This window comes from Amblyomma americanum, chromosome 8 (assembly GCF_052857255.1).
Source record: "Amblyomma americanum isolate KBUSLIRL-KWMA chromosome 8, ASM5285725v1, whole genome shotgun sequence".
NCBI classification, from domain to species: domain Eukaryota; kingdom Metazoa; phylum Arthropoda; class Arachnida; order Ixodida; family Ixodidae; genus Amblyomma; species Amblyomma americanum.
This window is the reverse complement of record NC_135504.1, coordinates 99,999,699-100,014,900: the sequence shown is the minus strand read 5'-3', so window position 1 is coordinate 100,014,900 and position 15,202 is coordinate 99,999,699. Positions and strand designations below refer to the sequence as shown.

The 15,202-nt window shown below is 45.1% G+C and overlaps 1 protein-coding gene and 1 non-coding gene across 2 annotated transcripts in view; one reads left to right on the top strand and one right to left on the bottom strand.

Moving 5' to 3' along the window:
* The window catches only part of LOC144102646 (sodium-coupled monocarboxylate transporter 1-like), a 63,980-nt gene that overhangs the window by 28,304 nt on the left and 20,474 nt on the right, over nucleotides 1-15,202 (bottom strand). Inside the window, exons 3-4 of the mRNA XM_077635862.1 lie at nucleotides 11,709-11,774; nucleotides 8,855-8,906 (exon numbers count right to left, since the gene is read on the bottom strand). Coding sequence (XP_077491988.1) covers nucleotides 8,855-8,906; nucleotides 11,709-11,774 — 118 coding nt within the window. The remainder of the gene's footprint in view (nucleotides 1-8,854; nucleotides 8,907-11,708; nucleotides 11,775-15,202) is intronic.
* TRNAW-CCA (transfer RNA tryptophan (anticodon CCA)) lies at nucleotides 4,518-4,589 on the top strand. The gene has a single exon. It is a non-coding gene; the product is annotated as a tRNA-Trp (tRNA).

The following is a 15,202-nucleotide window of genomic DNA, read 5'->3' as shown; positions in this document are numbered from 1 at the left end:
CGTCGGCGCCCTGCACAGCAGTCTGCTTTCTCCACACCAACCAACAGACGTATGTGGTCCGTGGACTTCTACGGCTTTTGATGTGTATTATGGCAAGCATAGATCGCGCATCTAAACTGGAGAGTTCAGCAGGCAATGAGCGAGGGAAAGTTTTCTCCTGAAGTTTCACTACCAAACAAGTTAGCCAATAGATTAGTGCGGCGTCGGCTGAAAAAACTTGTTTTCGAGTCCCAGGCTAATAAGAAGACAAAAGATATAACCCCGCCTGTCACTGTAAACTCCCTGAGTGGATCGAAGTTTATCCACATTTTGAACTTGTTTGCCGAGAAGTTCTCGGCCTTACCGCGATGAATTGTCTGAACATTAAAGGCAGTGGCTTTGGCATAGGCGCGGGTTGTTTGTACCCATTTGCACATTGTTTGCTTGCGAATTTTGGTAAAGAAAAGAAAATATTTGGTCAAACACATAAATCTTCAAGTCCACTTTCAACGGTGAGGATGGAGGAGAGAGGTTGGGAAGAGGGTGGAAGGTGACAGGTATCAAAGGGGAAAGAGGAAGAAATTCCCCTGTTCACTAACAGGGGAGAGGAGTACCTGACATGTCCTGATTTACCTCCGGCTCTTGGACTTTGCGAGATAAATAAGAGAACACGTCCGTGAAAAATTCTTTGCTGTCACACCAGAGGTAACGCTCAATCATTCGCGGCACCACTTTCAACCGTTTCGTGACCTTTTTTATTTCTCTCATTTTTTAAATTGCATGTCGAGCTGTGCACATGAAAAAGTACAGCTCAGATCTTTTAATTTTCGCTGGTAATCATCATGCTAAACGAGAAGTAACAGTGAAAGATCACAGATGAGCCATGTCCGTAACAAAAGTGCAGAGCGGGCGCAAAATACGCTGCATTCTCGTCACAGTTCAGAGAACTTTAGGCGGCCGTTGCCTGGTCCGCAAACTTGCAAAAAAAAGAATGATTGACGATTTGCGTAGTTAAGCCAAATGCAAATTAGGTGCGCTAGCAGTTCGGTTTTCACTTCGGTTTCGGTGTTCAGATCCAGCGTTCACGGATGGCACTTGTTCAGATAGCGGAAATAATGTAATTTCTACATAAGTGGAATTGGTCACTCTCTACATTGATAGATCCCAGGTAGTCTTCCTACCACTCCTTACGCAGTGGTGCAGCGGTCAAGCGATGCGTCACTACATTTCTATGGCACATGCTGCCATCGGTGGGACTTGGGTTGCGATCCATGCAGGTTGCTATTCCTCAGCAGACTCTCACGATTAAGGGAAGAAGAGAAAAAAGCCGATATGTGATAGATGATAAGTTACAAACTGTTCTATGGGACCTTTCGCGGACCGTTCTACAAATTTCTCATTTGACTTTTTCGCCTATCTTCTTTTCTTGCAAAGTTGATTATTTGATCTCGACTAATTATATAATTAAGCCCAATATAAAAAAGTGCGAGTTGCTCCATACAATAGCCAGCAACATGAAATTGGTCGCGTCGTTTTAGAGTGTCGCTGCATATTTTTAAACCCTGGCTAAAGTTAGCTGGGACACCCTGTATACATACAGCCACCAGTTACACGGAATGATACCTTCAAATATAGCTTTTTTACAAGGGCGATTAAAGAATGGAACGAACTACCAGATCCAGTTGCCATATCTTCCTCTGCAAGATCTTTTACTGCTGGCTTAGAGGCTCTCATCTTCTCCGATATGAATGCGTCTTAGTATGTAATTCTGTTTCCTATGCGCATAATCCGAGCGTATTTTTGCCTTTGTTCACCGCATGTCATTTTTATAGATACTGCCACTGTTTTATATTGTAATTTCTCGTTTGACTTGGAGCGACGCTTGCTATCTTTTCTTTGCGGTATTTTTTTCCACTGCTGTGAACGCCCTTAGTTGGGTTTACAGTATAAAGAAATCAACAAACAGACTAATGTATAGTTTGCTCATGCAGTTAGTTCCTCCTTCGCGATAAGAAATTCTTCTGAACGTCCTTGGTGGAATTTATTCGTGGGTGTGTATGGCACAACAATGCAGTTAATTTTTCTTAGCCCCCCCCCCCCCTTCAGACCCTGTACGGGCCCGCGGTTTAAGCTCCGGTCGCGGCGGCCGCATTTCGGTGAAGGTGACGCTTAAAAGGCGCCCGCGTGCTGTGCATGTCAGCCACGTTAAGAACCGTGGGTGGTCGAAATTGATTCGTACACCTTCGCAACGGCGTTCCTCAAAGTCCACGTATCGTCTAGAACGTTGAACTAGATAATTTACAACATGCAGTGTTTAACCAGAGTGCTATCTTCTTTGTAAGGCTTAGAGAGCATTGGGTGCCCTTCGTTTAGTATCATAAGTTTTGAAAACATGAATTTAAATAATAATAATAATAATAATAATAATAATAATAATAATAATAATAATAATAATAATAATAATAATAATAATAATATTAATAATATTAATAATAATAATAATAATAATAATAATAATAATAATAATAATAATAATAATAATAATAATAATAATAATAATAATAATAATAATAATAATAATTGGTTTTTTGGGGAAAGGAAATGGCGCAGTATCTGCCTCACACATAATAATAATAATTGGTGTTGGGGGAAAGGAAATGGCGCAGTATCTGTCTCATATATCTTTGGACACCTGAACCGCGCCGTAAGGGAAGGGATAAAGGAGGGAGTGAAAGAAGAAATTAAGAAGTGGAGGGCTCCGGAATAATTTCGACCACTTGGGGATCTTTAACGTGCACTGACATCGCAGAGCACACGGGCGCCTTAGCGTTTTTCCTCCATAAAAACGCTGCCTCCGCGGTCGGGTTCGAACCCGGGAACTCCGGATCAGTAGTTGAGCGCCCTAACCACTGAGCCACCGCGGCGGGGAATTTAAAACTACGTTCGTTGTTTTTGTCGGTGTTCTGATTGCTGCTTTCTCTAACCCGTCAATTCTGGCGTAATCACGGATGTCCGGGCGACTCAAATATTTACCCATTTACCTTGCAGATATATAATCACCCATAGACACCTGTACCATCACCGCTGTGTGGGCGAGTGACTCGAGGCGCGAGTTCACGCTGCGGTAGGCTGTGGGTTCCGGTCCCGGAACGGGGTGGCCGGTAACCGTGAGGATGTCCACCTGACGGTTGCCTCCACTTCCCCCGGTAACTCGGGCACACGCCGGTGGGATTCGCGTTGACGCCGGTCGGACGCGTGGCGTGATTGCGACCCCGGTTGGTCGCAGCTGCCACCCGACGGCCGAAGCTCGGCGCACTGTCCGGTCGGCAGTGGGTGGCCGGGGAGAGGGAGAGATGTGCGCGGTGGAGGAGGAATGCGGTCCCGCTTTGTTTTATTCCTTCTTTTTGATGGCAGTTTCGAATCGTGAGCGAGTAAGGCTGAGAAACGCCAGGCGCCAATAGGTAATAGCATCTGTTAGAATATATTATATCCAGTTATAGTAATTATACTAAATGTTTTAAAACGCTATACTTTGCTAAAACACTTGCTCCGCTCCGATTTTGAAACGTGCTGGCGATTCTAATCGGTTTGAATCGCCCTGAATGGGCGATAACATTAGAATTAGTTCTGTAATGTCTTTCTGTTGTATATTGCTTTGACTAAAGGTTTAAATATACCTTTCCCTCACGCAAACAGTGCTACAGCAGCAGAGATACAAGTGCTCTAACTCATCATCGAAAGTGAGATGCAAGTTTGGATAGCTGGAAACGCTTAAACAAATACTTTCAAGAAATAACTAGAAGGTGGCTGCGATTTTTCTTTCAATTGGTAATAAATTATTTCGTTCCCCACAAGTAAATTAGGTGCTCCCAATACTCATTAACCTTATACTTTCCAATGTTGCAAATTCTATATGAAGCTCAATTTTTTATTTCCTCTCAAAATACAAAATGCAACATGAGAGAAAGCTTGCTTAAATTTAAAACAATCGAAAATATACTCACTAACGTGTAATTCATCGCTTACACTGTTGGCTGTACTGGCTGGACAGGGACGTCATGATTTCCTGATACACAAGTCTTCGCTAATGGCAGGTTTTGTCAAAGAAATTAACAAGGGCGTCCCAGTACAAAAAAAAAGGAAACATTTATCACCATTCTGCGCGAGGCAAGTGAAGCTGTATATTCAGAGGGAAGTGTCTCTCTTATCAAGGAAAAAGTAGCTAGAAGAAGCGAGGGCTGATAACTGCGATCTCGACTGTTTTTGCTGCCTCTATTGCCACGCTGACTCGTTGGCGCAATATTTCAAAGAAAGCATAAGCAACTTTGTTCAGGAGAAAAAGATGCTGGAATGTAGTCCAGAGTGGCTGTCACGTGTTGAGTTATTATTGGCGATGAAGGAATTTTAGCATGAACGTGACCGCACAAGCTGAGCGGCCGTTGTTTTAACAAAGATGTTGATTGTGTTTTAGTGCTTATGTATGAATATGTGCTTTCTTTTTATGTGGGTCAAAATACCGGCAATAAAGAAAAAAAAAAGACTCTTTGGCGCAATGGTAGCGCGTCTGACTCCAGATCAGAAGGTTGCGTGTTCGAATCACGTACGGGTCACTATGTTTTTTTTTTTAATGACTGTAGAGAATCACGTTTTGCATGTATGGGAATTAACACACGGCGCTTTCGCGTCATACCCTAAAGGCGGAGTTTAGGTGTTCCCTCCACTTTTTAAGAGCGTTAACTCTTACTCATCACGTTTGGAGATTTCGCGGGGTCTGCCACCACCCTTACATCACAGCGCCATCTGTGGCAGCAACTACTCATCACGTTTCTTGATTTCGTGGGGTTTCACTACCACCGTGAGATCACAGCGCCACCTGTGGCAGCAACTAGAAAACAGCACATCTCGCATTGAGACTTGCAGCCCCGTCTACAATAAATAGATTCGTTCCGCTATATATACTCCGACAGCCATCCGAGGACTTCTGTGTACAGAATTTGGTAGGCAAATAAAGCCCTACGGGTTGTGGTATACAAATAAAACCACAACTAAATAATAGTTTTCTTCCTCCTTGTAATTATGAATTTCTTCTTTGAGCGGAGCTTCCCGCTGTTTAAATAAACGATGCGGACATACAGAAGTTGACCTGTATTGAGAGATTGAGCATATATTGCATAATTTACCTTTTCTTTCCATCTATCTCGTTCCCTATTGTCTTACAATTGCAAGTACACAGTATTGGCTTTATATTTGTAATCCCAGATCTCTCTTTCATGTTGACGAAATTTCATTTCTCACGTATGAGATAACCTCTGTATGACGATGTCCTTAGTGACCAGGCTGTATAAGAAATTTGATGTTGGTTTCCCTGGTTCTGTTAGATTTAATCGCATTTTTTACATGCTTATGTGATAGCCCTGTCCCCGCACTAGTGATAACGCTGAAGATTTCCGGCCTTACAAAAGTGAAAAATACTGGGAACTAACACCTAATGCATTAAATTCTGGTTTGGTTTATGGTTTATGGGGGGTTTTACGTCCCAAAGCGACTAAGGCTGACAGACGCCGAGTGAAGGGCTCTGGAAATTTCGACCACCTGGGGTTCTTTAACGTGCACTGACATCACAGAGCACACGGGCCCCTAGAATTTCGCCTCCATCAAAAGTCGACCGCCGCGGCCAGGATCGAACCCGCGTCTTCCGGGTCAGCAGCCGAGCGCCATAACCATTGAGCCACCGCGGCCGTTGCATTCAATTCTACCACGTTCTAATTAAAAAGAGGCTGCATTCACTGAAAACGTTATATTTTTGTCGTGATCTGCATAGAACCTTACGCGTTACAACTGACCAACCGGGTTTCTGTTAACAATAAAATGAGTTTTTTGATCTGGGGCTTGTGCTATCCGATGAGCGTTTGCGCTGGGTTTATTCACCGCGCAACTACAGCAACCGTCTCGCATTTCAGTCGGGTCATATTAAACGATAGTGAAGTACGGAATCGCCAAAACGTGCATGAAAGCCGCGTTGTACGGCCCTTGTGTGAATCAAAGTAAAACAAGCTTTGACGCAGAAGTAATATGGTTAACCGCTGCAAGATACGCTTTGAAGTTAAAGTCCAACGTAGCAGAATCATTGATTGCTGAACAAAAAATTCTGAAGAATATATGCACCAACGCTGATCAACCAGCAAGGAAAAATACCGCGTGTATTCCACATGTACTATTAGCAAGAAATGAAACGTGAACAAACGATTGAGCCATAAAGACCAAAATAACAAGCTCTTAGCCAGCGGGAGCTCAATATTGACTCAAGTTAGCTTAACTTCTAATGCGCTCAGACTCTTCTGCAGAAGTGTTAATCAACCTCGTTTGTGCTTCCTCTCCAGAAGCTTTGCGTTTTTTGTTGCCACCTCAGTTTTCTTGTTCGCGTTTTATTCGTTGGTGATACACAAGGTATCACGCAGTCTAAAACGATTGGGACCAAAACTGACGTGAAATTGCCTTTCTCCGCCAAAAAAATTACTGGGAGGGATGATGATAATTGTGAATTTTTATGGCGCAAGGACATCTAGGGCCAAAGAGCGCCATGGCACAAGGAGTTTTGTCTTCTCAAGATAAGGTAAAGACCCATTTCCCAAGCAATTAACCCTAAAGAAGCCGAGCACCAGGCCAGGAGAAAGCTTGCACCCACCGTATCACCGGTGGGCAATAAAATTCCAATAAGGAAGGGGTGGCGGTGGTTTTTCGTCTGCGTCAGCCAGTGGCGTACATGACGGTGCGAGTTGCCTCCGTCAACATATCGGCCGGCCGCTGGTACGATGCAGTCGAGTCAAGGCTGCAGGTGGTTTCGTTTGCTCAAACCACGCTTGAGAGTTGCACGATCTTGCCGTGCAAGTGCGTTGGTCACGTGGTTTATTTTGTACTTCGCGGGCTTTCTTTGGAGCTGGGAAAAAAAGACTCACGTGAGGGTTTCCTTATCGTAAATGATGGAATGGGTGTTTCTGAAGGTGCTCTCCAACTCTTCAAATGCAATTTGTTGTCTACAGTAAATATTTATTAATTTAGATAATTAAACTTAATAACGCTATTAATTAATTGCGCAACCAAATATTGCCTGTGGTGCGCAAGAAAGCTGTCACCAATACGCCACTGGTTTCACTCGCCTGTCTCCATTAGTCTATTTTTTAACCCCTGGCTCAAGTTAGCTGGGACACCCGGCATTACGGATCAGAGGTATATATCAATTGAGGCGCTACGGGCCCACTGTTACTACGTGATATAGTGAGGTCACGTGGGAACTATTTTGGTCAATTTCCCCTTCATTGTAGACAGACGCATCATTGACAAATGTAAGTAGTGAGAGCTAACGCTCTTAAAAGCACAGTGCTGAGCACGGCGGCGACGCGAACAGGCTAATGCGCCATCCGTCCGCGCCACGCGGTCCACCCTGAAGGCGTAAACGTGGCGACGAGAGCCTGAGCCGAGGCTTTCCCTGACATTGCCAGTCACGTGTCACACGTCACAGAAACGCGGCAGTTTCCTTCCCACGCCTATTTTCCACACTCTTACACAGCACTCTAAGACCCAATTAGCCCATACAGGAGTAAAAAGGTAGTAAGCTGCACTCTAGACCACTCCCTTTTAGGAGCAGGGCATGCTCCCCAAGCCCTGCATAGATTTCCGTCGCTAAATATAAGTACTGCAGGTTGGCATCGGAAACAAAATCCCTTTTCATAACATGCGAAATTGTAGCAGTTATGAAGATTTGAATAGAATTTTCAGTCTTCTCTATCTGCTGACCTAAGGACCTCTGGTGATGCGTTTAAAAGCCTCCTCTAATTGCTAACTGCATGAAGTTACCAGGCTTTGCGTTGGAAATATGCCTCTGTCGCCAAGAGTAAGCATTCCGAGTATTTTGTGATCAGAATATGCCCCGGGATTTGTGGAGTACACCCTTCCCCTAAGAGGGAGCGCTCTAAAGGGTAGCTTACTGCCTCTTTACTCCCGTGTAAGCTAATTACTGTCTTAGAGTGTGCGGATGGGCTCTGGTAGCGGCTCTGGTAGCGATAGCTACATTACGGTAGCATTTAGAGCCTTCAGCGTGACGGCGCAGTGGCGGTGGCGGCGCCGCCACCCTGTGGCTGCGCCGCCACGCTGTCACGTGGTTGGTCACGTGGTGCGGAGTAGCTGCCGGTGGCGTGGCACCGTTGCTGATCGCGTGGTTCGTCACGTGGTTTGTCACGTGGCCAAGTTCCACTCGGCCAGCTGTAGCTATCGCGTCACTCCAGGTTTAACCAAAGCTAAACCACCGCCAATTTTTTTTACCCGCTTAGACGCTGCAGACCCCCCCTTAATAGCACGCAGGACCATTCTCAACAGGATAATAATAAAAGCTATTAGCGCTGTAACAAAAAAGGTACACTGCATATATGCCGAATTATATAGTATAGTTTGCGGGGATACCATGGCCGCAGCTGGCAGAGGGCAGGGTTAATTGAAGAGATATGGGACAGGCCTATGTCGTGCAGTGCACTTATTTAGGCTGATGATGATAATGCTGATAACACTACATATATGGCTGCACAGGTTGGAGGACAAGTTATCTGTGATAGCGAGGTGAGGCCTGAACAATAGGAAGATAACGAAGAACATGATGGAAGTGCAAAATAAGATAGGCACGATGAAATACACAGGTTTCTGCGAGCAATAAGTAGGAATCAATTACTGCAGCAGTTGATCCCAGTGTTTCGCCGATGTGTATCAAGATTAAAAAAGAATATTAGTGCTAAATAATTTTCACTCACTCAACAGAAATCGTAAATATTAAGTAACCGCTCAATGCGAAAGACCCCGCGATAATTACATGACCAGACATACGTACTGGTTGAGATCCCTACAGCCGCGCTGAAGATGCCCACGGCTCCAAGGGTTTGCTGGAATAAATAGACAGACAAATATAATGAAACGAAGGCAAAGAGGTCGGCCAGGAAGATATATATCTGGCATGCTACTCTGCACAGGGGAAGGGAGGAGGAGAAGAAAGGTGGTCCTGATGGGTGACGATGTGGTGAGCAGAGAGACAAGAGTCTGTGCACACACATTTGATGGCATCACAATCGCGAGCCGAGGACGGTGGCACTGAAAAAACCTGAAAACACCAGCATTGCCTGGGCTGCTTGCCAACTCTGCGGCCAAGCGCCTAGGAGTACGTCCTCCGAGAGTGGTCTGCTGTTCAAACGCTGCAAGGAGGCAGCCAAAGTTAATCTTTGGCGCGCATTTACCGGGACAAACAGCTAACACGTGCTCCACAGTCTCGGCCATGCCACAAGTGAAACATTCCGGGGTGGCCGATAATTCAACCAAATGTAAGTACTTTTGCGTGAAAGTTCCTTTTGAAAAGTGTCCTCTGATAGTGTGAGAAAACCAACACGGCGGAATGTGCCTTACGCTTCAGTACGACAAGAACACTAAGGTGCAGAAACTGAGCGAAGATTTATTGTTGCTCCATTGCCGAATGAAGCTAACCCTCATCATACGTTACGAGGCCAATCAGATCACGCTGATATTTCATGTATTCCGTGTTCATTGAAAACCTATCCTACCAGGCAACGCAGTATTACGCGCGAGATATTTGTTCACTGCATGAAGTTGCGACCTATAACAATACAAACCAGGGCAACAAAAATGGTTTCTAACCGTGCAACTTTCTCGTTAGCAAAATATAACTTGTAATGAGGTATTTTTCAAAATTATTTTCCTCGTTCAATGAAACACAGAACACTGCTGATCATAAATCTCGATGACGCGCTTGAGAATCTCGGCTGTGCTTCAAAATCATGTGTATAGTTTTGCAAGACCTCAGTCGACTGAAGCTGACAATGGCCGAGCAAGCAGCGGGTGTTTCTTTCGAGATCAGAGCTTAGTGATTGCAGGCGCGAGTTTCCTGCACCTTAAGTCGTAGTAAAGTTTTTACTGCTACTCCATGTCCAGGAAACTCTCTCGCGTGGCTCGCGCATCAATAAACATAGCCGGTGTTCAAAGACGACAAGGCGGAGAAAAAGCAAACTACAACACGTGACGTTCGAACGAACCAAAATTTTTCAGTAGATGTGCATACGGAAGCACAGCGGGAGTTACCTGATTTGGAATACTATTTTGAATACTGATTTGGAATACGGACAGCCTAATTCACGCCTGAAATTGTAAATGCGTCAAATTGCCATTTCGGTCTTCCTTTCCACGCGCTTCAAATAGTACGAATACCTTAATACGTGAAATTTCTTTCTAGACCTCTATTAATAGCCTTTTCCACATTTGTTTTTTCTTCTCCATTCGTGATTTTCTCGTTCAGACATTATTTCTATCCCCTACCGTCCCTCCTGATTACCTCTTATTTCACGCAATAACGCTATCATCCACTACCATCGCCACCTTCCGATGAAAGATTTGTTCTACCAGGGAGGTTGCAGGGACCTAAAAGCATAATGAGACGGGACAAGTGACCACTCACTCACTAGAGAAACGTTGAGCTTGACATTCATGTTAGACACAACAGATCAGTCGGCAGGTGCTTGGTGATTTATAATGGGGACACGAAAAAACACTGTACGTCAAAACAGCGACAACACAGCACAGAGAAAAAACAGCACAGCGACAAAACAGCATAGGGAAAAACAGCATGACGGCAAAACAGCACCAGACAAGAGCAGCACGCGTCAAAACAGTACACAGTATAAAACGGCGCAGCGACAAAACAGCACAGCGAAAAAAGAGCGCAACGAAAGAAGGGCGTAGGAAAAAAAAATTGGCAGTGGTTTAGCTCTGGCTATGCCAGGATATACGTAGCGAAAGCTAAAGCATAGCATGGTTAGCCTTGGTTAAACTTGATTGCAAGTCATGGTTAGTCTGGTTGTCTAGCTATGTTGCCGCATTAAGGACGACACAACTGTGGTTGCGGCGCACGCGAGCTCTCCTTTTCAATCCTCCGACATGTTGTAGGCATGCGACGCAGCTGGCGAAGCGAGCGGAGGCGAGCGCAACAACGAGGAACGTGGTGTAACGTCATACTAAACGGTGGGGGCGGCGAGCCGCGCAGTGTGACGTCATTCCAGATGGCGCGGCGAGCGCGCAAAGCACAGTAACCATCGCACATATCTATGTGGACACCCGAACCGCGCCGTAAAGGAAGAGATAAAGGAGGGAGGGAAAGAAGAAAGCGCGGTTCGGATGTCCACCGATATATGTGAGGGTGACGTCATGTGCCTCCTCGGAGTGCGGCCACGGCGAAATCGCAAGTTCGCTGCGAGTAAAGCTTTCGCTTTGAAACAGCATGACGACAAAACAGGACATCGGAGTAAAGTGCAGCGCTGCTGTAGGGGGAACCATCATAGCCATAACCGCGAACGATAAATCCCAACACATGCGGGAGCGACCTTTGGAGGTAGCGAGTGCTATATGATGCGCTCCTACAGGCAACACTAAGAAACTTGCAGCAGTAATGAGGTGCCTCCTAAGCTCAAAGCCCGCCACTTCGTTTATCAACAATGTCAAATGCTGCACGCAGCATCTCGTTAAGTAAGCTGCGAACATAGCTTTCGCTTGGCATTCACACTGAATGCGGCAGTAGGTTGTATCATATTTAAAGCAGCCCTTCAATCTGCAGTAATACATGCCATCTTTGGCATGTGCAGATCGTACCGAAATGGTAATAGTCAATCTTGCAGCCAAATGCTTACGCTGAAGACGAAGTAGACGACGCATGCGGTGATGCCGACCTTGTTGTCGAAGCGCAGCCGCAGGTACTTGAGACCATGGAAAGAAAAAAAAACAATTATTGGCTAAGCTCGCGCCATCCGTTTCAAGCGTTACTGTCCCTACTTGTATATTTTTTTCTGTACACTTTTCAAAGAATAGCTTTTCTTGTCTCGAAAGCGTAACAGATGGGTCGCAAAGCGTAACAGACGGGTCTCACTCCAATGCTAATGTATGCAAAAATACTGTCACTTGGCCGTTCACATAGTTTAATCAGAAGAATTGAAATCCACTCGCCGTTTAATAAAAAACGCTCACCCCCACAACTGAACAATCATTGAGAAAGTGCATTCTGGAAGTATTGTGACTTCCCAGACTTTGATGTGTGAAAAAAGCTCATGCTGAGTGGTGTGATCGCATGTTAAAGAACCCTAGTTGGTCTAAATTAATCTGGAGCCCTCCACTACGCTGTCCCTCATAGCCAGTATTCACCATTTTGGGACCATTAAACTCAACTATGTACAGTTTTCTTCCAAGTGTTTGGACATGCTGAAACGGACATACTGTGATAATGAAAAGGTTAACGAAAACAAATGTTTCACTGCACGCACTGTCGTAATTTCAAACTCGAAGAACTTGGCACTGATTGTATTTCATCTAAAATCGCAGGAGTCAGGGCATCATTTTGTTGGTCCACAGTTAACAGTCCAATTAAATTCTCCAGATTGTGCAGTCAATGCCACAATAAATCATTAAATCGCAGCAAGCTGTCCTGTCAGCGCCAGTTGTCGTCATACCTGTTAATAGTGGATGTGTAAGGTATGAAGCAAGCCATCCTTCAGGTGCTGTGCTGTTTCAATGACTTTATTTAGAATTTCTCCTTAGTGTCCTTAGCCAAAGCAGTCTCTATCTTTCACTACTCCGTCTGGTGGGGCACCAATTACAGCTGCACCAGGGTTGACGCGCAGGCCATCGTGATACGCTACAACCGACGTGCCCTTCTCAACATGCCACTGCACAACGCTCTCTTCATTTTGCAAGCCGTCCCTCATATAGTTGGTTTGCAAGGTACTTGATCCAAACCCTCGCTTCAAAAACTTTCCATCTGCTGGCTTCTGGTGCCTAACAATGTCGCGAAAGGGCGACGCAGTCAGACGCTTTGCCCTCTCAAGGGACCATGTTGCAGAGCTGCTCTGGGCTCTTGTGCTTTCTTCTAGTGCCCACGCCTCATCCAGTGCTACAGAGCGGTCAGCGAAATCGTAGCCTGCTAGTAAAAGCTCGCTCCAAAACACTTTTGTGGGGACCCTCCGCGTTAGCTTTGCAGATACTGTGTCCTGCAAGGATGACTGGCAGGGGAATTGGAAGAAACCAGTTGTTTTGCAACGTATCACGTTGCATAGGATGCATTTCTTCCTCGCACAGTGTTTGCCGCAATTCTTGTATGTCTCCTTAAGTTAACTCATTGCATGCGGTTATCTTCGCATGATTACTTTATTTCTGCTTTTTTGGACATATACTTCTCAAAGTTCACATAAAAAAAAAATTTAACGACCGCATGTTCCTACGTTTTGACCCAGTTGACCAGGCTCTTGGATTTGCTGTGCATGAAGCATTGTCTTGAATATAGTCGTGTCGAGAGCACTTCATGTAGAGGACAAAAATATTAGGGCTGCTACATGTTTCTACACTTCTGATACTCCTGCATGGCTGTCACATCAACATTTTTCCACAGTTCATCTGGTGACACTGCGGCAGCCACCTTGTATGGTGTAGACACCGAAATCGATGCATCGGAGGTGGTTTTCAGTTGCACCTCCCCACCAGTCTTGAAGAGCAGTGCCTCGTGCACATTTTAAGGCTTGAAAATGCTGTAGCCGGCTACACAACGTCTGGAGGAAGATCGAGCCTTGGCATGCTGCGAAATTGTGTCCCCTGAAAACCTTCTCTGCAGGTCATTCAGTTGGTTAGTCCACGGTCCCCTCGGGGGGCTCGATTAAAGAGCCAGAACATTTTCCACGGCTCGCAGTGGTGCCTGGAACATAGAGATAAATCAGTACTTGATACCCATACCCAACAATTCTACACAAAAGCATTTTGAACAAGAAATAGTTTATGAACGCCGGTTTTAATGTATTGTAAGATTTTACTATAACAAACAATTCACTGTTCGACATGTTTTAGGGGTAAGCATCTCACTATGCAAAAAAAATATACAGAAACGTTGTTGCCGCTACAATTAGTTACTGATGACCAAAGAAAATTTGTGCTGTGCTGACACTGTAAAAAGTCTGCAAGGGGAGACAGTAACATGTGTGCTCATGGCAATCACTGAAAAGATGTTATGCGCCATCGAAAACATGCTACGTTAACACGACATCGTGTCAGTAGTTCACTCACTTTCATAGCTTTTTGTGCATGTAAAGCAATATTTTTATGCGCTACTTTGCAGAAAACAAGTATGATCAAAATATCTGTACGTTTACAGAACTAAAAGTTTGCCAGTTTAGTATTGTTCTTTGTGAATAAAAGTACCTTTTGTTAGTTATTGCATAACTGGCCATTGTGAAAATTTTCGCTAAAAATTGATTTATGTGGTTGTTCTCGGTATCAAAGTCCATAACATGGCACTCGGCTTACGCTAGCGTCTCACGAGTCACCCTGTCGACAAGGAGACTTTTTTACAAGAATCATGCGTACATTTTTCCAGCTCAAACTAGCAGGCACGGAAGGAAGCGCATAGCGTATTTTCCTGTTCAGATAATGTACAAACAACTAGCCTAAGCTTCTACTTTTTTCTTGCGTAACAAGCATATGAGCCCGATTTTATGCAACGTCCCATCACACGTCCGAGTGTTGGTTGAAGCATTGGCGACAAAACAACTTCACCCTCTTTTCGCGCGTACAATTTTTTTTGTCCTAACAGCTACTACTGTATGCCGAATAAATGGCAGCAAAGTTGCGAGGATATTTATTTGCTGGTGTGGGAAAAAAAATACAGTCGCGAACGATCATTGCGCGCCCAAGCTTCCTGACGTCTAGCACCAGCAGCAAGGAAAACCTCACCTGGAAGCGGTAACACATATACCACAGACTAAAAGGGTACGCTAATTTCGAAGTGCTCATTTGTGCTCCGTGCACAGCAACGGGACGCGGAGCTATACGGGACGCGGAGCTAATACTGCAGTTTAACGTCCCGAAGCAGCACGTTGGCTAAGGGGGATTCCGAAGTGACATTGCACAGCGCACGGGCGCCTTTTTTCGTTTCGCCTCCATCGACACGCTAGCACCGCAACCGGATCGCACGCGTATCCGCCGCTTCAGTAGCCGAGAGCCGTAAGCACTGAGGCATTCCCGGGCTCAAAAATTTGTTTGGGGTTTAACATCGTTAAACTAAGTAGATGTGCGAAACCAGGCGTCCAGTCTTCAATTGCAGAGGAGCTTAAGCTCCACCTGAAGTGTATGACGTGATGTCATTAGC